General features: G+C 47.3%; 1 protein-coding gene across 1 annotated transcript in view; it reads left to right on the forward strand.

Moving 5' to 3' along the window:
* Positions 1–18,502: 18,502 nt before the first annotated feature.
* The window catches only part of LOC126517605 (uncharacterized), a 66,408-nt gene continuing 61,012 nt past the window's right edge, over positions 18,503–23,898 (forward strand). The window contains exon 1 of the mRNA XM_050167374.3: positions 18,503–19,171. Within this exon, the coding sequence (XP_050023331.1) occupies positions 18,914–19,171 (258 nt within the window). The 5' untranslated portion in view covers positions 18,503–18,913. The remainder of the gene's footprint in view (positions 19,172–23,898) is intronic.

The following is a 23,898-nucleotide window of genomic DNA, read 5'->3' on the forward strand; positions in this document are numbered from 1 at the left end:
TCAGGCCTACGATTAAACACACGCCCGATGTTGGCTTTAAAAGGCAGTCACTTTGGTGAATATCAAGATGACCATTGGTTTTGTTGTTGTTGTTATTGTTGCTGTTAGGATTGTAGCTGTGCTGTCTTCATTAAGGCATCGCCCCGTTTAGCTGACGTACGTTTTACCTCAAGACAGTGAGACCTGACACATCGATGGCTTTCTTAATCTGGACGTTACTTGTATTCGCGTTTCGTCATACATTCTGAAGGCTACTCCTCATACGGATATGTCGTGTTGCGAAGTCTAGAAAGCTTTGCAGGTGCTGAAAAGACCACTGACGCTCGTGAATGCTGCATGACCGTCTTTGAATCGTGTGATGTCCAAGAAATATGAGGATAAAGTAGCGCCATTTGCTTTTCTCTGCTTATTGGTGGTATCATGTTCCGGTTTGCAGGTCCTGCTTTTGCTGTTGTTGCTGTAAAAAAAAAAAAACTTGCTGTCCGCCAAGAAGCACGACATTTAGTGCCGCTTCGCCCCTTTTGCAAGCCTATCTATATGTGCGACAAACTCTGTTCGTAGAAGTTCACTTACACTTCGATCTAAATATTTGGTTGTTATTGCGCCCTATAGCAGCGGAGAGGGGGGAAAAAAACGACGCTGACACGTGGTGAAATACTCGAAACGCGCCTATCCCAGCCCGGTGCAGAGTTGCCAACAACCGGAGTTGTCGCCCTGTGTGAAACTTGCCTGCACCGAGCGTGCTAAGTTACCCCTGTTGACGGCTGAAAACGCCGTTTTCTGATGCGCTTGCGACGGTGCGTCGATAAGCTAGCCCGTCCGAGTGCTCCCCCAAGGCCCTTCCGAGTTCGCTGGCCGCGGAGACAACTTCAAGCGGAAGAAAAATATTCGATCACCTTCCGACGCGACACACTATAGGAGGATTTTTTTTTTTTTTCGTTTCAGTAAGGTCAGCGTGTGTCAACATTGTCGTTGGGCTGATTTCCCGCTGTATATAGCGATTGTGCGCTTTTTAACGTGCACGCATCACGGTGTCCTCGCTTCAAGGTGTGCTCGCGCGACATTATCGACAAGCGCCATGCGTGCCCTAAATCATTTACCGCAATTCTCGTTTCTGTGAACCGGGGCCTTTATTGACAAACTTTATAGTTCGCAAGTTCTCTTTGTCACGAGTTGTCCACCTCTGCTAACGATACGTCGGACGTCAGGATTGGCGATGCAATTTTCTCCGACGAGCAATTGTAGCGTGAGCGAGTTTTGTGACAACGGGTCCCGATATTTCGTTACCCATGCAAGAAGTCGGTGCGTCGTAATGTCACGATTCATATTAGCTCGCTCCGTTTCTGCGATAGCTGCAAGTGTTACGCGCGAGCGCAGACCAACAAAACGGACGCAACACTCTTGTTTATTTCTTTATTAAGAGCGTCGCCTTTTCTAGCATCATTTGCACAGGACGTGAAAAAAAATTGCTCTGTATTATGACATCACGACAGCGTCGATCACACTATCGGTCCTACATTCAGAAGCCAGCTTTAGCACCAAATTACAATATGTGTTGATCAACTTTCATATATGCTATTTGCCATCCTTTTTTTTTTTATATATGCGAGGAGCGTGTGGTAGAGTTCCTTCAAATTCAGGAATGTGTTCCACTGCTGTAATAATATCCCTTTTTTTTGACCGCCTTGAATCACTGACCACACCTTATGTTTTGTCCGGCACTGTATCAGAGTCTAGAACGCTGAATGGTAAATGGGCTGCTAAAGAGCAACACAATCAGCTGGACTGGCGAAGTATTGTGTCAGAACATCGTTGTCTTTGATTTCGCTGGAAAGCGCTGGTTATTAGAGCAGAAAATGAAGACGAGACTTTCCATTTTTAAATTTTGCGCTGAAACCTAAGCGCAAGTGCGTCAAAATGACCACGAATGTCAATGCCCACGCACTTCGTTAGAAATTTTCCCGGACTGATTATTTCGTTCTTTTTCTATCACGTTCAAGTTCTATGGGCGTCGATGAGTCGCTTTGCGTGTGCTTAGAGTAGACGTAGCCTTAGAAGGGTTCACATGTACACTCGCTAGGCGGGAGAGCTGCGTTTAGCAACCCAATGTACGCTTCTTTCGCAAATTTAATTGGGCGTTACAAGAGTGTCGTGATGGACACAAAGTTTGAGCTGATACTTAAGATTAATTCTTGAAGTTAGCCTTGGGAATACATCCAGTGTAACAAGGAATATGATTCAGCAAGTACACGTTGACGAAGTGTTATCGACAAGCTCGAGTTTTGAAAGGCATGAAAGATTTCGGGCGGGCAGAGACTCGGCATATGAGCATCACAGAGTCGAATACCCACATACCACTGAAAATGTACAATGTCTGAAGATTTGTTACACGTGAATCGCCGTGTTATTGTCCGCCTTGTATCAGAAGATGTGAAATTGAACAGGGCTGTGTCGCCAGATACTGTGCTATGATTTAGGGCAGCGGGAACTGAATGCCAAGATTGTGCCGGACGGACTGATAGACGAACAGAAAGGAACACGAACAATTGCTGCGGAACCTTCGGAAAGAGTCAGAAGTGGTTCCGAATTTGTGGTAAGCATCATTGCCAGTGGTAAATTGTGTGGCTAACCAGTATGACCCTGAAAAAAAGACAGCTGCAAAGCAACGCAGGATAAGCTGATAATTCGCTTTTCTTCATAGAACTGAAGCCTTAACCATGAAAACTTCAAAGATAATTAGAATTTTTGATGCTACAAGCTTGGTGCACCATGGAATCCTGCCTGAAAGACAAGCAATAAACGAAAACTTCCACGTTTACGGGCACAAACGTTTACGCCGAACGATTCTGCGGCACCATTCTGATGTGTCATCCTCTGAACTGTGGTTTTAGTTTGCAGAACAGCATGAGGCCCGCACTGCTGTATCAGTCCAGGTATCAGGTATCCAGGTATCAGACCACATGCCATGCTCAATGACATTCCCTTTGTTCGTACGACCTGTTGCCACGTGACTTCTTTTTGCTTACCCGTGTGAAAATCCCGCTTAAGGGAAAGTGTCATGAAAAGCAGCAATGTAAACTGCTGTACTAATGTGTTGAAGAGATTTACAAGTGAAGGCTTCCTTCTCCTTGCTTCCATGACATCCAGAAACGATGGTAGCTGTGAGTAGAACTCCCCTATGGCGTACTTTAACAAGGCCTGGAGTCATTAGTGTGTAAGTTGAGTAAATGCGTTTTTGGAAGCTCAACCTCAGAACTTTTTTTGGGGGGGGAGCAAATGCTGTGTATGGCTCAATTATTCACTGTTGCGTGATAGCAACAGCAAAGTTTTCTTTGTTAGGTATATTATTTATAAAGCCACAATCACCTTATGACTGTTTAATGAGTATTTTCAAAGCGATGCCTTATTTGCCTCTTCGCCTCACTTTTCTGGTGCCGGCTGCTGGCTTTTGCCTGTTGGGTGCTATCTTACACGATCGGTTCCTGCCGGATATTGTGAAACAAGCACCGGACGTCGTTCCAACCGAGGCGGCCCAGGGAGGCAGGTGATGCACGCATACGCGGTCGTAAGCTCCAACACGAACATGGCACCGTGGCTATGCAGTCATCGCCATGTCATCGCCTTCATTCCGTTGCAATCATGATTTTGTTGTCATGCCGTTGTCATCGTTCCGCCACCTTCACCGTGTCGTCGTCACTGTTTTGTCATTTCGTCGTCATTACGCCGCATTAGTCGCGCTGTCACCATAATTCGGCCATCGTAATTTAGTCGTTATTCCGCTATTATCGTGCCGACGTCGTCAAGCTGTCGTAATGACACAATCTCGTCATTCATTAGTAGTTCGCTGCCATCAACACGCCATCGGCGTCGTTGCGTTGTCGTCATAAAGTCATCATGAAGCCGTCACCGTCGTTTCATTGTCGTCATGCATTCACGGCCACGCCGTCGTTGTCATACTATCGCCATCGTTCCGACGTCGTCATATCACGGTTGACATTCCAGTGTCATAATCTCATTGTCGTTACGCACTCGACGTCATGCCTAGTCATTTCATTGTCGTCCTACTACTGTCGTTAGAACGTCCTCGTCAATACTTCGTCGTCGGGCTGTTGTGGTCATTTTATCCTCATCGTCCTTCTTATAGAGGTTCTAGTGTCGCCATCCCATTTGCCGTCATCGTCTTGCAACCGTCATCGTGCCGTGGTGCATTATATCGCCGTCGTGCCGTCGTCGTTCCATTGTCGTCACGTGTGGGATCCTCACGTTCGAGCACCCCGAACTTATGGTCTGCGAGGCGTCTGCCGCTGAAAATTGTGTCCAACTTGATTGTGTGCTCCAATTAACCACCCCAGCCCCCCAGCGTTCTTCACAAGAAACCGGAGAGAGCTTCGCTTAAATCAATTCCAACAGCGCGTGGAATCCGCAATTTTTTTTAATTACTCATTTACGCATTTAGATTTCTCGTACCAATAATGTCCAGCAATCCAGCTCACTGAACATAATTGTATACTAGCTACCAAAGGCGCAGTTTCCTTTTTTAAGAAATTAATTTTTTTAAGGATTCAAAGAAAAGAAGCACATGGTGCTAACAAGAGCCGAGTGCTATTCACTTCCGAGCCTTCCCCAGAGTGTGTCCAGCCTACTGGAAGTGTTAGCCGCACCTCCCATGTTGCCTCCGCGTGGCCCCTTGCGCGCCCCGGCTTTCTGAGTCGGCCCGTGCTATCTCGGCAGCATCCAATAGTGCTGAGCCAAGGGAAAAAAATCTCGCTGCATCTGCTTACCGCTTTGGCTTATCGCCCGCTGCCCCGGCGGAGTCGCTCACCCTTTCTCGCAAGGCTGTCGCTCTCATCGCGGTGACGTCGCCCCGTAGCTCCGTTTTCTTTCCTCAACTTTTGAACCTCTAACTGGTAAGATGAGCAAAACAAAAAAAGAAACGGGCGAATAACTTTTCTTCGCCGGCTCCTCCTTAAGTTGTTTGTTCTGTAGAAACGGCGAAGCTGGTGTAATGCCATTCGAAAGCGAAACAATTTTAAGGTGGAATACCGATAGTTCACCTCCAAAGAGCGGAGAAAATTGAGAAATTCGTGCTTTCTGTATCTACCCTTTGACCAGTAAAGAGTAGAGAGAGCTTACACTGGAAACTTCGATAAACACGTGACAACGAGAAAAAGAAAAGTTAGGGGACATTGTCACGAACTATTTTCTCTGTGTTGGCTACAGATATCGCGAACGCGGGGGAAAAAAATAAACTACGCTCGCGTGTACAGTGTGTGCCCGTCATTATGAGCTCACTGTGTCTCTATCTAGGTATGTCAGGCATGTCAGGCGACCAGCCAGGCCAACATCTCCAGCATACCATTAAAGCTTGTTTCTCTCTATCTATCTGTCTATGTCTCTAACCACTTTCCCGTAAACCTGGGTCGCTGGGTCGTTCATGGTCGAATGGGTGGCACCAGCGCCTGTACGTCAGCGTGACGTCAGTGGTTCCAAAGTATGTTTTCGCATTTGGGCCATGTGGGCTGTATAAAGGTTCCCGAAACTTGCCATGTGTAATATTTGGTTCCTTTAGAACACACTGTAGTCATGTCTGTACCGCTATATATAATTAGTAGGCCCTAGAAGATGCCATCAAAATCCAAGACGTCACAGCCCCCAGGTGCGGGAACATAAGTAGGCGTCGCCACCCGTATTTCGTTCTTGCGCTTTTTCTGGCTTACCAAACGTCTTATCATTGTAAGAGTAGTGTTTTTGGTGTTGTAGAACGGTAATTTACTGATGCAGAAGAAATCATTTTTCACTTTAGTGTCCCTTTAACAGAGAAAGTGTAAGCGTGGGGTTGAAGATTCACATGCAGAAAACAAAGATACAATAGCCTGGCAAGGGAATAAGGATTCAAGATCGCCAGTCAGCCTCTAACGTCTGTGAAGGAGTACGTTTACCTAGGCCAATTACTCACAGGAGACCCTGATCATGAGAAGGAAATTTACAGTATAATAAAAATGGGTTGGAGCGAATACGGCAGACATTGCCAGACCCTGACTGGAAGCTTACCACTATCACTGAAAAGAAAGGTGCACAATCAGTGCATTCTACCAGTGCTAACATTTGGGGCAGAAACTGGAAGGTTGACAACGAAGCTCGAGAACACGTTAAAGGGACACTAAATGTTACCATAAAGTCAAGTTAAAGTGTTAAAGCAACCCGCCATGGTTGCTCAGTGGCTATGGTGTTAGGCTGCTGAGCACGAGGTCGCGGGATCGAATCCCGGCCACGGCGGCCGCATTTCGATGGGGGCGAAATGCGAAAGCACCCGTGTACTTAGATTTAGGTGCACGTTAAAGAACCCCAGGTGGTCTAAATTTCCGGAGTCCTCCACTACGGTGTGCCTCATAATCAGAAAGTGGTTTTGGCACGTAAAACCCAATAAAAAAAAATATAAAGTGTTAAAGCAATGCTCTAGAATGTCTAAGGCGTCACTATAACCGCGAACAGAGCTTTAGTAACCGAGAAATTGAGGTAAATGCATGACACGATTTGAGATTCCCTAGCGACATCCCGGTACTAGCTCGATGACGAAGGCACTCCTCATCATAATTTATGTCACTAGTACTCAACTACTCGTATTAAAAAGATCATTTCATTCTATTATAAGGCTGAACAAAATGCTACTTGTCTACTTCTATTCGATTCTAAGAAAAAATAACATTTTGACGTTACCCTTGACTACTATGGGTGATCGAAAGGTTTCGTTTTCGCTCGACTCTGCGCGCTTGACATTGCGCCGCGCGCGCTTTGGAGTTTCAGTTGTTTCTTTATCGGGTCGTGCTGCGGTGGTCCTGCTGGCTCGCGAAACTTGCATTTGGAACAAGCAGCGAGAATGCCACGTCCATGTGATGTCGTGGGATGCGCGAACAGTCCGCGGAACTTGGCCAAGGGCAGCACTTGTAGCGGCGAATCCAACGTTACTTATCACTGTGTGCCAACGAGTGAACCTCTCCGTTCGAAGTGGTTAAGTGAAGTACCTCTGCCACAGCGCGCTGGCAAAGAGCCGAAAAATCACGTGGTGTGCTCGCTGCCCTTTCGTCCAGAGGATCACGAGTTCAACGCCGACTTACTGAAGTCGCGTGGAGTGCCTTTCAAAGCAGGCCGCCGTCGTAGTAGTACGCAACGACGCCGGCAGCGCGAGCCCTCAGCAGCAGGTCACTTTCATCAGTGCTTAAATCGCTGAACTCGAGCCCAGCATCGCGAGCCGATGTGTCATTGTCAGGGTCGTCCATTGTAACGAGCGCCGAAGTTGACGTCATAAAATAAAGAACCAGCTTATTGTCGCGCGCTTTCCCTTCCGCTAGCCACCATAGTTCCGCTTTCGCGCTGCTGTCGGATCTGTCTTGGCTGTTTCTGGCCGCGCGTTTTGCGTTTTGTACAGAAAAGCCATAGCGCCGTCTGCAGGAGCCGTTTTACTCACCGACGGCGCAACGTTACTGTGAGACCATGACGTCAACACTCCTCGATCGGAGGGCGCGTGATTTGAACTGCGCTAGAGGTACCCCGACGCTTTAGAACGCATTTTCTCTTAAAGTAAGTCCCTTCTTCGCACGAAACAAGCGTTTCGAGGTTTCTGGGATGGTATTTCAACAGTCCACATTGACTTAACATTAACCTTCAGTGTCCCTTTAAGAAATGCGCAAACAGCGATGGAACGAAGAATGTGAGGCGCAACGTTAACAGACAGGAAGAGCGCGGTGTGCAACAGAGAGCAAACGGGGACAGCCGATATTCTATGGTTCACATTAAGAGAGCGAAAAGAAAATGGAGCTGGGCAGGCCGCGTAATGCGAAAGGCAGATAACTGATGTACTATTACAGTTACAGAATGGGCGCCAAGGGAAGGGAAGCGCATTCGAGGAGGGCGGGAAACTAAGTGGGGAAATTAGGAAATTCGCAGGCGCAAGTTGGAATCAGTTGGCGCAGGACAGGGGTAATTGGAGATCGCAGGGGGAAAGCCTTCGTCCTGCAGACAGGACATAGAATATACGCTGATGATGAATTGTCGCGCAGAGTACGCGTTTGTATGTTGTCAGTGTCAGGAGTTTACGCGTATTGCTCATTCCACGACCGCGGCTTTGCCCCCGCAATGGTTATGCGTCTGTTGTAGGCATTCAGTACGCGCATAGTTTTTCCTGAGCAGCGTGTTATAAATGAATCTGTGACTCGACCAGCGCAAAACATGACGCATTGTGTTGTGTCCGCAGCGACCATGGCAAGAGCCAACGCAACAGATGAACGGTTTATTCGGCAAGCTACCATATAGGAAAGAACAACAGCATTCCCGGTTCTGATAAAGGCAAAGTGCACTTATATAGTTACATGACACGCGCGCATACATATCTTCAAAGTGACATCGCATGGTTGATGCACGAACGTTTATGACAATACAACATATATAGCGTATGATGACGAAGAGCGAGACAATGCAGACAGACAGCGAAACGTCGCAGATATGAATGCAGCAAACGAATCTAGATCACGCTCACGCTGTGCCCTTCATTTATTTTAAAGTGAATAGTTTCTGGCTCCTTCGACCGTTTTCGTTGTTGGCCGGTGGTCCGTGGTGGTCGGACTCGGCAAGTAAAGCAATCGTTCGTTCGCACGCTCGTTCGTTCCTTCGGACTATTCGCTTACACTGACAATCTTCGATGGTTGCTGCGCATTATTATTGCTACTATAGCATTCTTCGAGTAATTCACGCACTTTCCTGAGCTAAATGTATATTTATCTGTCTATCCGGCCTCCGATCGGGCACACTGAAGAGCCGTGCATTTAAAGATTACATTTGTTATCAATGCGCTGGGTGTCAATTGTTCAGCAGCTGTTCCGTAGTGCTTGAAATCACACCTTTTGCGTGTTCGCACATTGCTTGCCGTATTTTTGCTTCGGCAGTAGTTAGTTGATACCGCAGAAATGCTGCTTATATTTCATATTATAAAGTTATTTGGATAGATATAAATAATCCTATTACTACGGGACATTTCTATATGCCGATTAAACTTGCGCTGAAGTAAAGCCTGTTTGCCTGACCTTTGTTTCCTTCCCGCGTTATGGCTGCAATCGTGACAAGCTTCTAAGCACGACGAAGCTTTTTGGTACTTGCAATATCACTGACCAGAAATCAGCTGACATTACTTGTACGCGACAGGCTCTCTTTCTTGCGTTCCCCTTATGCGTGCTTTCTAATTTGCATGGATATAGCTACTACACCCGGAGATAACAAGCTGTCGAATCAAACCAACTCCGCAGTAAGCCACTGACGGCACGTGAGCGAAAGTCTCATGGCCGTGAGCAGAGCCACCACTGCCACTTAAGGCTCGCTCACACTAGGCCGACCCGACACCGATTTATGCCTGCCGACTGTCGGCGCCAGCGTCTTTTTTTTCCTTCGTGTCGGCGCCTCTGTCACACAGTGCCGACGCCGACAATCTGCCGACGGTCGGCGGAGAGCTCGGCGTCGGCACAGTGTGGCAGAGGCGCCGACACGAAAGTAAAAATCGCTGTCACCGACAGTCGGCAGGCATAAATCGGTGTCGGGCCGGCCTAGTGTGAGCGAGCCTTAAGTGATGCAGTTCTAAAGACTGCGCGAATAATTGTTTTCTCGTTGTTGTCCTTGCACGCGTGACCTTTTCGCCCGCTTCCTCGTGAGAATAATTTTGTTTTCGTATTTCGTTCTCTCCTTGTATACGCGTAACTTTTTTTCTTTTTCGCTCGCTTTCCCGTATGGTGAGATCGTACGCAACCGTTCCCGTGCTTTATGACACCGGAGGGAGACCGCGCAGCTTGCCATTCGGCACATGGTCGTTGCACTATCTATATATCTATATCGCAAACGCCGAGGCTGTCGCTTTGGCCACTCTGCCAATGCGTTCTTCTGCACTCTATCTAGGGCTCTGCCTTCAAAAGCATTTCTTTGCAGAGAGCGCCATGCGGTATAAGATAAACCCCGGTACTTTTTGCTGGATAATCTTGCACCTAAATTTGTCTTCGCCTAGTGCCTAATGCGTCGCCGAGCCATGAACAAGAACTGGTGAATCTGCAGATGAATATATTACGATAAAACAAATTCGCAGTAACAAACGTGTCCTCATTCATTAGATAGTTTTAGCAGTGCCGTATTACGGTTCGGTAAGTGCGGTATACGGTACGGTATTACCATTCCGTACCAACCTACCGCGATGACCGAAGACGTTTTAGCTGCGTGTACCGCTCGATGCGTACGGTAATGCGATAATGATGATAGCGGCTAACATTCAGGCCTTGCAGAATACAATAACTATGTGCTGAGCGCGAAATATTCATTTTGGCAAATACTAGAAAGGTTACTAGAAATATACTAGAAATAATACTAGAAATACTGCGGCCGCTAAAGTGCAATCTGGCATCTACCGCAAGAATGATAGCCGCCGTTACAGCCGGAGAGAAATAGCACCATCTATAATATTTTGCAATACCTCCGTACGTCGCCGTGACGTCACGCCAGTTGGATATGGGTGACGGAGGTCCGTCCGCCCGCGCCTCGCCCTTTTTATTGTGATTGCAATCACATGGACACTGCAGGCGCACTTATGCCGTCGGCGTCGCCGTGATGTCCCGTATAAAGTCCAAGGGTGATAAAATCGTCGCCGCGGGCCCTGCGCCCGGGCCGCGCTGTATCTTGAAAGGCATCTGCGACTGGTACAGATTGCACCGTTCGCTGTGTTCTTGCGGCTTAGTTCGCATTGATGCCAAGAGGCAGCACGAAGGTCAATTCGCTCGCTGCTGCTGCCTCGCTTCCGCACTCCGGCGTTTTGACAGCGAGTTTCCGCGGTCATCGAGTGAGATGTGTCCATGTTTGCTTGTGCGCGCGAGACTCCGTGCCTGTGAATTTAGTTAATGTGCCTATGTTTACGGATGTGTATACGGCCGAGAAAACTACTGTCATTACTTCCTATAGCTGTCCACTCATTTGCTATCGCAATCCATGCTTCGCCTTTCGGGCGAAACTGCGACTTTTTATTCTGCAACGTACAAAATAAAAGGGTTCTTTCGTCCACAAGACATCCATTGTTTCACCCAGGTATGCCCGCACTATCAAACCACACGCAAGAAAATTGTTTTTTTTTTTTTTTTGTGATGCTGTCAAACGCTGCATCTAAAGAACAATTTAATGAGACCGAAAAGAGCGCAGTGAAAGAAACGGTAGTTAGAGTACGTTCAATAAACTCGGTGCGATTTTATTCATTCAGTTACGGCCTGTGGAAACGTTTGCAGTTTGTGAAAGACTATTCATGAAACATAAGTGCTGTGTCATCACCCCTTAGATAGAACGTGTAGTGGCACTCGGTCTTCACTGAGGTCTTGAATTGTATCTGAGATAGAACGCACGTGCCTGTGTGTGTGTGTGTGTGTGTGTGTGCGTGTGTGCGTGTGCGTGTGTGCGTGTGTGCGTGTGCGTGTGTGCGTGTGCGTGTGTGTGTGTGTGTGTGTGTGTGTGTGTGTGTGTGTGTGTGTGTGTGTGTGTGTGTGTGTGTGTGTGTGTGTGTGTGTGTGTGTGTGATGTCACTGATTAGTAGCTCTGTATAGCTATATAAGACGATCACGTAAGTGTCTTGTGGTTCTTTTTCGTTGTATTGCAAGTGGCAATAAACATGTGTTCTGGCAAGTAGGCTGCTGCGTACTTGAAGACACAACAATAAGCACTGAATGAACTCGACAAACTGAGTTTTCGAGAAAATACTTTATTTCAGGCCACGAGACACGCACAAGAAGTACGGCAACAGAAAAAAAAAAATAGTAATAACGCTCCAGCAGTGACACAAGAATTGGCCAGATGCATACACATATATTCAAGAAATATTTTTCTTCTTTTTTTTAATTGAGAACCCACTGAGCGTAGGCAAGGACCAATACATTACTTGAGTATCATGGGAACAGAATATATACATACATAAAATTACATATACTGTTTCTTCGTTTCTTCTTTCTTTCGCTGTCATCCACCACTCCTCCCTCTCTCTCTATGGAGGTTGTACACCACCCAAAGACAAACTCCTCGTAGCGCACTCCCCGGACAAGAATGCTTTAACAACGAGGAAGCGTCTTTTTGCGTTGCCGAAACAACAGTTCGCTTAACTTCTGACAAAAGTTATTCACTACTAAGGCGTGCAGCCACTTCGCGTCAAATTATGCTATCATCTTTATGCTATTTTCAAAAATGATCATTTAAAAAAACAACGAAATTTTCAATACGAAATGATGCTTACGTAATGGGGTGCTTCAGCGAACACTTTCGAGAATTCTCGCACGTTGCCTGTGGCAGATAACCCAATTCTTGTTCATGAGGTGGTCTGCTCGAATCGGCGCACACTACTTGCACAAAACTTGATATGCATAATCGACTAATTAAAAAATTACTGATTAAATTTCTAACTAATTACATCATGGCCCGTATTGCAATTTACACATTTTAGCCATGGAGTTCGCAAGGCGGATCCCCTTGGAACGAATTGTCAGGAGGACACCAGTTTCGAGATATTAATTCCCGAACTTTGCGGAGAAATGCATTGTCGTTCCAGTCACTTTGTCCTTTAAGGCATAAAATGACCGTTTTGTTAAGAAAGTAAGTGGCAGTAACTGGAGCGTGTTGCGTTTGCGCCTTCGACAAACGCTTGTCCCCTAGCGCGGCGGCAACAACTGATCGTCGCGCTTTAGCGCATCTTAGCGATCTTGGCGTCTCAGCACGGCGTATCCGACTTCACCGGCCGCTGCCTGGCAACGTTAGAAGCGCCGGGCTCGTTGACCGATCAGACAACTACCGCCATCTGTAGTAAAAGGCGATAAGTAGCGGATGCTTGGCACGGCGGTGACTGCACGGCTGGGCTAGGGGGGTTTCCGCGTCAGCTCGGTTCTAAGTGTAGTGCGCGTAAACCATGGAGGTGTTAACTAACGGCCGGACGGGCGGGACTGCGGCCGTGGTAAAGCTTCGCCCATTCCGCTCTGGCGGCATTGCATTCCTGAATGGCTTGCCGCCGCGTAGCGTTGCCCTTCGTGACAATTAAATGCAGCGCACGGTTAGCGCTCCTTTCTGGCGCTGTGTCAGAAAGGATTTCGTTCTACTTCGACGCGTCCGATGTAGCGACGCACGAAATGTCTTGACGATGATATGATGCACTAATGGAAATGATCGCTCGACAATATCGCCCTTGCATACAACTTACTTTTGAACTTTACCTTTTGTTTTCATGCGCCATCACCGCACATAGTACTCATATAGTCAACCCGGGAAAGCTTTTACCAAGCAGATGTTGATGTGTATAAGTGACTGTGCTCCTGAACTGTAGCTTCCGCGGCTTCGTCAACTGCAGTTTACGTGCTTTGAGCGCGTAGACTGGTCCGCGTCGCACTTGCCTGCTGCGCCGCGGTGCACGCTTTCGCTCTGAAAGCTGGCACAGGAAAGACGTGTTCCGGCCTCCATCTGCTCAACGTTGTGTACTGCACAGCCACCTGCCCGCGTTCGAGCGCGCATTCGAGCACCCGACGGCGACGCAACGCATCGGCATTCGTGCAACAGCTGAAATCACGAGCCCAACAGGAAGAAGGCACGCCGAGAGAGACGCCCGCCAACTCGCAAGTGATGAGCGAGCAATGCGACTGGCTGCCTACGCGCAACATGGCGCAATTCTGATGAGAGATCAACTATTGCGTACGGTTCTTCACTATTCGCCATATCCGCATCGCTACCGCTTTGCCGCCAGGTGCATACGTCGTCTGCATTTGTTGCATATAAAGGAAAGCTTAAACATCTAGCGACTGTTGGTTTCGAATTTTAGATTTAGTGCGTCAATTTTTTATTAAAAATTGGCAAACATCGAAAATTTCCAGAAAACGAAACTATCGGGTTTACAACTCCGTAACTCAGCAATAAAAATGATACCGCAATTCTGCGCATTGCATATAACAGTACATCTAAAGCGGACAAAATTGATATGTTAGGCATGGATATAAAAAAAAAAGTCAGTAATACAGGAATGCAGCTTTTGAAGAACCCTTGTGCACAACGTAACAAATTCACGTAATATATAAATTGACGTATGAAATTTGTCCGCTTTGAATGATCTAATGGATGCCATTGACAGAAGCGCGACATCCGTTCTTGAAGCAGAGCTAATAATTTTTAAACTTCGTGCTTCTATACTTTTCGAACTTTCGAATTGTTAAAATTATTTTCGCAAAATTCAGGCCCTAAATTAAAATTCCGCTTCCATCAGTCACTAAAATTTAACTTTCTCTCTCAAATGCAGCAAACATTATTAAAATCGGTCCAGCGGTTATCTCAGAAAAGCGTTTTTTTTCTTTTTACATGTATTTGGATAGACCGCGTGGGAGTCGGGCCCGAGCTAAAGCTTCCTCTTAAGAGCCCATTGTATTCTAAACACATGTATGAAAACATTTTAGATATACAATCTTTCGGCGAACGTTCAGCTTCACTTCCCCATTTGCGTTCAGGTGGTGGTCATCAAATCAGTCGTGCGCGCTCATCATGGTATTTTTTTACAGTTTGTAGCAATCTGTTCACGCGTGGCCGCCGGGGCGAATGGCGATAGAATTGAGAATGACGTCACAGACACTCTTACGCTCTAAGAAAAGTTTACACCCTTTGGGGTGTATATTTGCCACAGAACGACGCGCCCGCTACTTTCTGGTCGGGAATGCTATGTCATGATAACGCGCATGCCGTTTGTTACTGGGAAGTGCCGGGCTCACAGCGTTAAAGAAAGGAAATGCGGGCAAAACAGATGACGATTATTGTTGTCTGGCAAATATACACCCCAAAAGGTGCAACTGTCTTTATAACAACGTGAAATAAAACGCGCACATAAAATATTATGGGACCCCATATGCTCTTTCAAGACTAATATGAGTATATTATAGAGTGTACGAATAAGTTCTGGTTTCGGCGAGGCATTAATTGGAGATGTAGTAATCGTTCGTTCAAGACAGCCTTCTAACTGCTCACAAGTGAGTGTTACAAAGGACTTGAGCGGGAACAGCGCAATATAACTGGACATTAGAAAGGGAGAGAGAACCGCGTTGGCTAGCTAAGTGTCTCGCAAGAAAATAAAAACAGAAAGTACATAAAGGGAGCACGCGGGTAGTAGAATAGAATGTAATCGCTCCGATGAGAATGACATCTCCTGCGGAAGGAGCGAAATTGAAGGAAAGCTTACACAAGCGTCTCTACACTTCTCTGGATGCGGAAGCCTTCCGAATCAAATCAGTCGTGCGCGCTCATCCTGGTATTTTTACAGTATGTCGCAATCGGTTAAGAGAGGCTGATAGCAACATTCAACGCAATGCAATAACGAAATCTAGCTCTTCTTTACTTGCTGTCTTATTTGCTTGTTTGAGTGCTCGCGCATGCAGTCGTTCACAGCACGCCCCGTTTGTCCGACATGGAAAAGTACGCGGGAAAGAGGTATCCGTTGAACAACGTTACAATTGGACTTAACAAAGTGCTTTCTATACTTATTTAGGCTGCTGACTTTTTCTTCTTATTATTATTATTGTCGGACTCGCGACTGCCTTTCTATTGCGCAGACTACAATTCTTATTTGGGGCTGTGAACAACAGCCTGACGCCTGTGCAGGTTAACCATATCTTCGTCAGATTTTGAGTGTGCACCTATGAAATTACTGCAACCTGTTGCTGCGAGGGGCTCTCCTCGGGACGCTTTTATGCAGGACGGTCGAACAAACGGGGCATTGTGTGAATGACCGCTCGCGCGAGCACTCAAATGAGGTCCGTAAGCAAGGAAGCTATATCCACCTGTCGTTGCATTGAATCTGGCTGGGAGCCCCTTTTTTAAAGATTGCGCAATGTACCAGCTGTCAAAATGCCACTACGAGCGCGCAAGACTAATTTCTGAGGCTTTCCACATCATGAAGAGTGGTAGCGCTTGTGTCGGTGTCCCTTAAATTTCACTCCTACCCAAGGAGATATCATTGTCAGAGTCACAAGAATGGATGCTGCTTGAAAGGATAAACGTTTGGCTGTTAGTCAACGCCGCTGGCTAGATCGCGATCGAAACTGAACCCTCGTAACTATTTCGCCTTTTAGCTTTGCTAAAACGAAACGCTATGTAAGGTCAATAAGCGGCGCTGCTAATTAGGCACTAATCTGATTGCCCAAGTTCGAGAAAGATGAGGTCTACGTTGATTTAATTGCACCAAAATAATATTTCAGTGCGCGCGTGAGAAACGTAAACAACCCGTGTGAGGCCAATCTTGTTGTCACGTGCAGTAATTCTGTATCTTTATTCTATCCTAGTCAACGCAAATTGTGAGCATACCTGTTTGTATCAGCACAGTTTCTTTTCTTTCTTTTCTTTCTTTCTTTTTCTTTATTTGTCATTTTTCACACTCGCATAATATACACACGTCGGTATACTTCTCGAGTTTCAGTTCGAGCATGTTTCAGTTCGAGCATATCGTTACACACGCATATGTAAAAGCAGAAATCGATGCTTTCAGTTTCATTAGTCAGAAAGAATGCTAATCACGTTTCTCACGGAGCATCAATAGTAAAACTATAACGAAGTCATGCCATCCGAGATCACAAGGCAGCCCGTTTGCTAGCGGTGCGCCGCCGTAATTTTAGAGGCCTCAACTGAAGCACTCGCTACTTAAGCTCAAGCATAGCCTCCGAGATCTCGTAGCGCGGGCGGTGGTGTTGAAATCAAGGAGTTCTGATACATGTAAGCGCGTTCTGCGCCGAGCGATAATTTTGTAACAGTGATTAGCCGGTGAAAAACTGTCACCGGAAAAAGATAAAGAATTCACGCCTGCGAATACACCACATATCTCCTTGGTATAAATCGCATTTTCCACACCATGCAACGTCTCACATAGGAGTAGAACAAAAACGAATCTCAAAGGCCATGCTTTCGTTTACTAGCCGCCATAACTAGTTTCAAAACTTCCTGTATATGATGATGATGATAAAGGCGTTTTATTAAGGGATGGCTCGAAGCCTATTGTGGGGAAAAGTTAGGGGAGGGGCGGCTGTAAATAAAATTATAGAGATGATGTATTAAATTTTTGCAACCACGTTTCACGCTTGCACTACGCAAAAGCACGGTTAAGATTTTTTTCCCCATTGGTATGTTGAAGCCGTCGTGGAGGGGCATGGTGTGAAACTCCCTGTTGGTGTATGTATAGTCCTCGACGCAGTGGTAACTACGTATGCTAGTACACTCTAGTCGCAACTTACCTTCTAGAACACCATATCGCAACTCTCATCACTCACCCAGTCTCAGTAACAACTTTCGAAAGCCATGCCTTTTTGTACTGGAGGCGCATGAAACGCATTATGAATGCAATGTACAGAAACGTGCGCTTCTTCTAATAAAATCCCAGAAAAAAATTTTGCTCTTACCGCTGCTTTGTTCCTCACATCCTGACTGCTCATCACGCTTCCCAGCAACTGCAGCTTATGCAACCGTATTGTTTACCAGGAAGCGCTGGCGGCAAACTCTATGCACGAAGGCAAGCTTTCTAGTAGAAATGCGGCCTCTTGCGCGTGGGCCGATCCCGGAGACAATAACAGCCGCAACCAAAAATTCCATAATTATCAGGTTCCTGTTATTGTTTCGCACTTTTAATATTTCAGTCTGAGAAGATTTAACTGAAAAGGCATGTGATATGTCGGTGTTTTAATTGTTTCATGACATTTCTTTGTGGGATGTTAATCTCAAAATTCCGAGGAACAACTCAAGATTGTAAGACGAAGTATAAGCAACTTTTGTGATTTAATGGTATACTGCATGCGATATAGCAAGGCGTGGAATATACATATACCTAAATATATACGGCAATTTTCGCTCACAGCACGCCAACGGCGGCTACAGTGCCGACACCAGATTTTCTGGGACACGGGGTCCTTAACGCCATCGCGTTGAAATCCAAAGTTGTCTTCGTCGACGCCGCTCCTATTCACCCCTAATGAAAACAAATCTTAAGGTCATGCATCGCCTAGTGCAGTAACATATCCGTGGGGCGCAGTTTTTTTCTTCACCAACCAGTCAAGCAGTGTCAAATGTTATGTTGAATAATTTAGACCAGTCAATGCAATAAAATTTCAGCAAGAACAGAGCAACTGTAAGTGCAAAATAATTTTTCTGTGCAACGAAAGTGAAGATTTAGGCTTGTTTGCTCTCTGTTTGTGCGACTTGGAATGGAAACTACGCCATCTCATTTCGAAGTGTTGCACTGCAGCAATAGAAGTACAGCCCCCGAGATTGCAAGCTTTCTTGGCAAATACGGGCTTAATAGATATATGACACTGAAACTAGATGAAACATGTTTGCTAGCGCCCTCGTGTGAGCGCGTCGGTAGCTTTCAGTTCTCTCTTTGTTCGCCTGCGGCTCGGCTTGGCCCGGCTCGCCCGCGAGTGCGCAATCCGCTGATCGGCTTGCTTTCTCTTTCTATTTTGCCTTCCTCCTCGTCGCGACTCGCGAGCTTCTGCGTTGGCCGCCGCCGCCGCTCCCGCAGCAACGGTCGCCTCGGTCAGCAGCAGCGAGCGGTGGACGAAAAGCTCGCCATGCGAGGTGGGATCCTGTGGGCACCGGGGCTGGCTTCGGGTGGGCTAGGCCGGCGCTGAGTCGGTGCACGCTCTGTTTTCCCACGCCGAAACGCGCGCACCGACACCGCAAGCTTCGTCCTCCCCCCTTTGTGCGCCTCGCTTTGTCGAAGCCGCCGCCACCGCGGAGAAGCGCCCAGCAAGCAAGCAAGCCACCACTGCTGCCCGCAGCGCCACCGGCTGACAAGGGACAGCAACGCACTTTCTTTTTTTTTTCCTTCCGCTCATAGGGGGGGTCCCAAACAAACATGGTGGACGTTTGGGATGTCCGTACTCAGCTGCTGAATTACTTCCACTCGCATCCCGGCGAAAATGTGCGCACCGTGGACCTTTGTCGCGTGATCAAGCAACCCAAGAAGACAATCAACAGTGTGCTCTACCGGCTGCAAAGGGACGGCGTGCTGCAGAAAGTGGTCGAAAGTCCGCCGACATGGAGGGAAGCTGGATCTGCTGGTAGTCGCATTGAACAGCAATACTCGATCGGCTATCCGAACGACGGAGCCGCGGTGAGTGTTTACGCTGTACGTATAGGTGGCCCGCTTTTTTGTTTTCGCTCGCCGCTCTGTTCTGTTCCGCTCCCAGCTGCTCGCGAGGCTTGAAGTAGCACGCCGCCGGTGAAAAGTTGTGGACCGGCGGCTGGGGACGCGAACAGCGCAAGGGGGGTTCGCGCAGTGTCACTGAGCGCTTTTGTCTGCTCCCTTTCGCCGGACGGAGCACGGGAGAAAGCGCATCTCGCCAGTGTAGTCTCGAGTCGGAAACTCGCATAAGTCCACCACCTCGTGCCGTCTCCGATCAGGCCGCGGCGAGATTTCGTTCCATTTCTTTTTTATTTGTTTCTTTCCTCCCTTCCCGTCGTGTCTGACGTTCATCTGGGCGAGAGCCGTTGCCGAGCGCGCAAGCTAGGGGCAGGCAGGCGGCCCTGCTGCCTGCTCCGCTCTCCTGGCTCCGAAAATCGATGAATGGATACCCCCCTTTCTTCTACCCGCCTGTTCCGTGCCTTAATGTTTTGGATGGAGTTTTCTCGTTGGCTCCCGCTCGCGTCCGGCGCAAAGTAGCGACTGTGTTTCGGGCGAGCCGATTTCGTCGAGGGACTCCCTCCTTTTAGTCGCCCCAGCTCTTGTACCGATATGCTGTAGAATCTTGTTCGCCGCCGGCCCTACATGTCGTATATAGCTCTACGAATAGCATATTCCTTTTGTTATTATTTTCATCACCGCCCTCCCTCCTTCACTCGGACTGCTCCTAACAGCCGCTACAGCTGGCTGTCCGTCCCAGAAGCCAGCCCCTTTGTCGACCCTTTTCCTTTGTGGTTGCGCATGTGGGATCGACCGACGAAAACATAAACAGTAACAGCGCAACGGTAGCACATCTCACTGACGTGCGCTCGAGATACCCTGCACATCACAGACCCGTAGCGCGCTTGGAGCGAGTCGATACCGGGGCGAGACGCCGCGGCTCCTCACGACACAGCGGCGCGCTGCCGCTTTTTGACGGCTGTGCTTGGCGCATGGACTTTGCCGCCGCTAGCCATCCCGACGCGCTCCTCTCCAGTCATGTTCGGCGTTGCGTCTTTGCGCGCTGGCGCTGCCGCTACGCCGCTCGCGATTTGACGTTCCGTCAAATCGCAGCACGTCGCGCGAGCTGGACTTCGCTAAAACGCGCCGCGTTGGGCACGCTTTTGTCTCTCCTCCTGATCGTCTGCTCCTCGCTCGCAGCGACGTTACGAGAGCGGTGTCTGTCTCACTAGGCCTATCGGTCGCGCTTCGTCTCGGCCTGCTGTCAGACACTTCGCTCTGCGGTTTCGCTTTTGACTCGCAGCCGTTGTCGTCTCGGGCGAAGAAAGCCGAAGCCGTCGTAGGATGCGCAGAGGATCGTTTTCGCGTTCGCCACCCGCGCGATTCTCGAAGTGACAAAGGGCTTCGGCGACGTTCCGATTTTTCTTTTGATATTTTGTTTTCCTTTCTTCGTCACCCTGCCGTTTCGCGTCTGCGTGATCCATTGGTTGCCGAACCTGTTACCAGCTGAAAGGTTGATGCGCTTGAAGCGAACGAGAGCGACGTAGCCAACGAAAGGCGTTGTACCGTTTTTTTTTTTTTTCTTCTCTTTCCGCGGGCGGTGTTTTCCGCTTTCTAGCCGTCTCAGCACATCGCAGGCGCACAGCCGTCGATGCGCCGGCGTTGCCGCAACTACAACACGCACGCACATCGGCGTGCTGCGGGCGGGTTGTTTTCGCCGCGCCAGCACGAATCGCAGTGTGCGCGTAGTTACGAGAGAAAGAGAGAGGAAATGAAAACGGGGAGAAGCGCGGAAGAGAAGCAACCAAAAGAAACGTCGAGAATCCCGTGAAGTCACGGAGACCCGGGCTTTAATCGCGGCGAAACGCTTGCTGCACGACGTTGCCGCCACACTACGTCGTGTCTTTTCCTCTTGCGTTTTTTGATATTGGACGTGGGGTCGCGGAATAAGGAACGAAAATATGAGGTAGAACACGGCGGTCGCCGCTCGCTGGCCCCCTTGATCGCGCATCGTGGATGAGCCCTACGCCCGTTACTGCTGCCGCTGCTGCTTGGTCGATCGTAGCGCGTAGCTTGCCTGCCGAAATTTCTCTCTCTCTCTCTCTCTCTCTCTCTCTGGTTTCTTTACTTCTATTGGTGCCTTCTGATTTCTGTTTCGCGAGCCGTTGATACTCGCTTATCGCGCTGCTGTGAACGCGCGACGAACATTCTCTGTTTTTACTCTTTTCACCGTACCGCGTGCAGCGCTTGTGGCGCAATTCATGGGTTACCTCGAAACAAAAGTCTGATAGGAGCTGACCTCTTTATTAGCGTTCTCTCTTCTGCAGTTGCCTTATGGTTGCCTCCCTCGCGCCCGCTTTCTCAATACGTGCGGGAAAATTAAGCCGTTTTTTGCGATTTTACTTGAGATTTCGTATTTGCGGCAAATCAGCCGTCTGTCGCTTCGATGCGGAATCACACATCAGGTATGAACGGGCAACCAATGACAACGCGGGTCGCCGTACACGTCGTGGTGGCCCGCTGCCTATCTTTGTTTTATTTTGGCAGAGTAACGAGTTCAGACACGAAAAACATTTAATGAGAATTGTTTCTAGCTTGTTTTCCTGTTTTTCACCGAAGCGGAGTGACGCCAAGATTAATTCATCCGTCCACTAGGTGCTTCCAAATGCCAAAATCGTAGCTGCGAAGTGCATAATCGCTGCATGTGAAGCAGGCTACTGGCTACCTTATGAAATTCACCGGTCATCTGTGTGTTGGCTTCGCCACCATATAGAAAGAGCCAGTAGCAAGGAAATAGGAAAAGGCAGGTGGCTCTGTGTTATGCACGTTTTCCTTCTGTTGATGTTTTCGTTGAGGCATTGTACACAGAACGTTGCTGCAAAGTGCACAGTGGCAAAAAAAAAAAAAGAAACTGAGAGGAATCTTGGGAACAGTGCTGGTAGTGTGATTAGGTTTGGATCGGCTTCATACCATTCTCTTGTTGAAATGTGCCATGAAATTTAAAATAACTGCATAACGACACATGTGCAACACTATGTGGTAGCACTGTGTGCACTATTTTCTCTTACTCAAATGTGTTGAATCTTTGTTTGTGCACAATCGTTTGGTCTGCAGTAACCCACAGGTTTGAGTTTGGGGATATGATGTGCCTTGCTGTTTTGTTATACCAATGGTTCAACATGAAAATGACCATGTTCATTAGATAACAGTGTTTATTGCTAAACATTCCCATCATATTCTATCTCTCTGAAATCTTTTGACAGCAATTGCCTCAGCGGGTACCTAGGCACCCTTTGCATAAACAGTTGGCCAGGTCCATTAAAGCTAGCATAACTCTAGATGCAGTGATCGATTGGATTTTAAGATGCTACACACTCTGGCAATCAATCTGGCTCAATGTTACATACAGTATTCTGACATGAAAGCATTAGTATGGACAGCAGATAAAAGAATCGGTTGATAAAACATTTACCCAATCCTTCTTGGGCAGCAGGGCTGCTATCTTGTATGCGTTTGTAAAGCCAACGTTCAGTTTCACCTCATGCGATTGGCCTAGGCCCGATATCGGCGCGGCCTAGGTCAATTGTGCGAGACGAAACCAAACATCTGCTTTTCGAATGCATACAAGATAGCGGCCCAGATCACTATTTCACTCAGAAATTTTTTTAATAGTCAAGGTGAACAAAGCCAGAATAATATAGTGATTCCAAATCAATTCTTTTCCATTCCGCCTCTTGTCAATGGTCCAAGTGGCAGTCTGACAACATTGTCACCGAGATCAGCCAGTCGCGGTTGTTAGATGACAGGAAAGGAATAGAATTGAGTGAAAGGTGCTGCTGCACTATAGTGGCCCTTTGGTTTGTTTATTGGAAGCTTAAGACTAGTCGGAAGACTCAGCCTGGGATCTATTATACAACATGCTCCTGAAAAATTTACAGAGGCAGAACATGCAAAGTTTGAATTATCTGGTATTTTCGATAAAGAAAATTGGATGGACACCTTTTCAGGCATTCTAGGAGAGCCACATTGGAAAGGGGTTTAAATATCTCGCAACTAATTGTGGTTCAAAAATTGTGCTTAGCAGAAGTCAAGCTGTCCAAGCTGTATTCATAGTCTATAAGGGAAGTGCAAGGATGCCTTGGACAGCAGTCAACTTGGGTAAGGTGGTTTGCATTCTTCATGAGTATGTTGTTGTATGGCTATTTAAACACTGCATAGGCTTACCAAATTGCTCGAGTCTTAGCATTACAAGTCATATAGGAGACATGGGTAAATATGAGACTGTTCATTTTGAGCTTGTCCAACCAGTTTCTGTTGAATGAATTGGCACAAGACAAAGCAGTTTTATCAGCTGAGATGCTTCTAGGGGGATTGTTTATTTCAAGACCACCACATGTGCAAGTTGGGGAACTTCCATTCTGTGTCAAGTAATGTAACCTGAACAATTTCTTCAACCGTGTAATTCTTTTTTGTTTTTGTTTTTTAATTTAATATATATATCTATGTACATATGTGTACATGTTTATTTATATATAAAATCATATCATAAAAGACAACAAACAAAGACACCTAGGGCAACATAGAGGAAATTGCTTGTACTTTACTAATTGAATTAAAGAAATGATAAATTAATGGAAATGAAAGTGGATGAAGAAAGAACTGGCTGCAGGTAGCATACAAGCCCACATCTTCGCATTACGTGTGCGCTGCTCTTAGCA

This window comes from Dermacentor andersoni, chromosome 11 (genome assembly GCF_023375885.2).
Source record: "Dermacentor andersoni chromosome 11, qqDerAnde1_hic_scaffold, whole genome shotgun sequence".
Lineage (NCBI taxonomy): Eukaryota > Metazoa > Arthropoda > Arachnida > Ixodida > Ixodidae > Dermacentor > Dermacentor andersoni.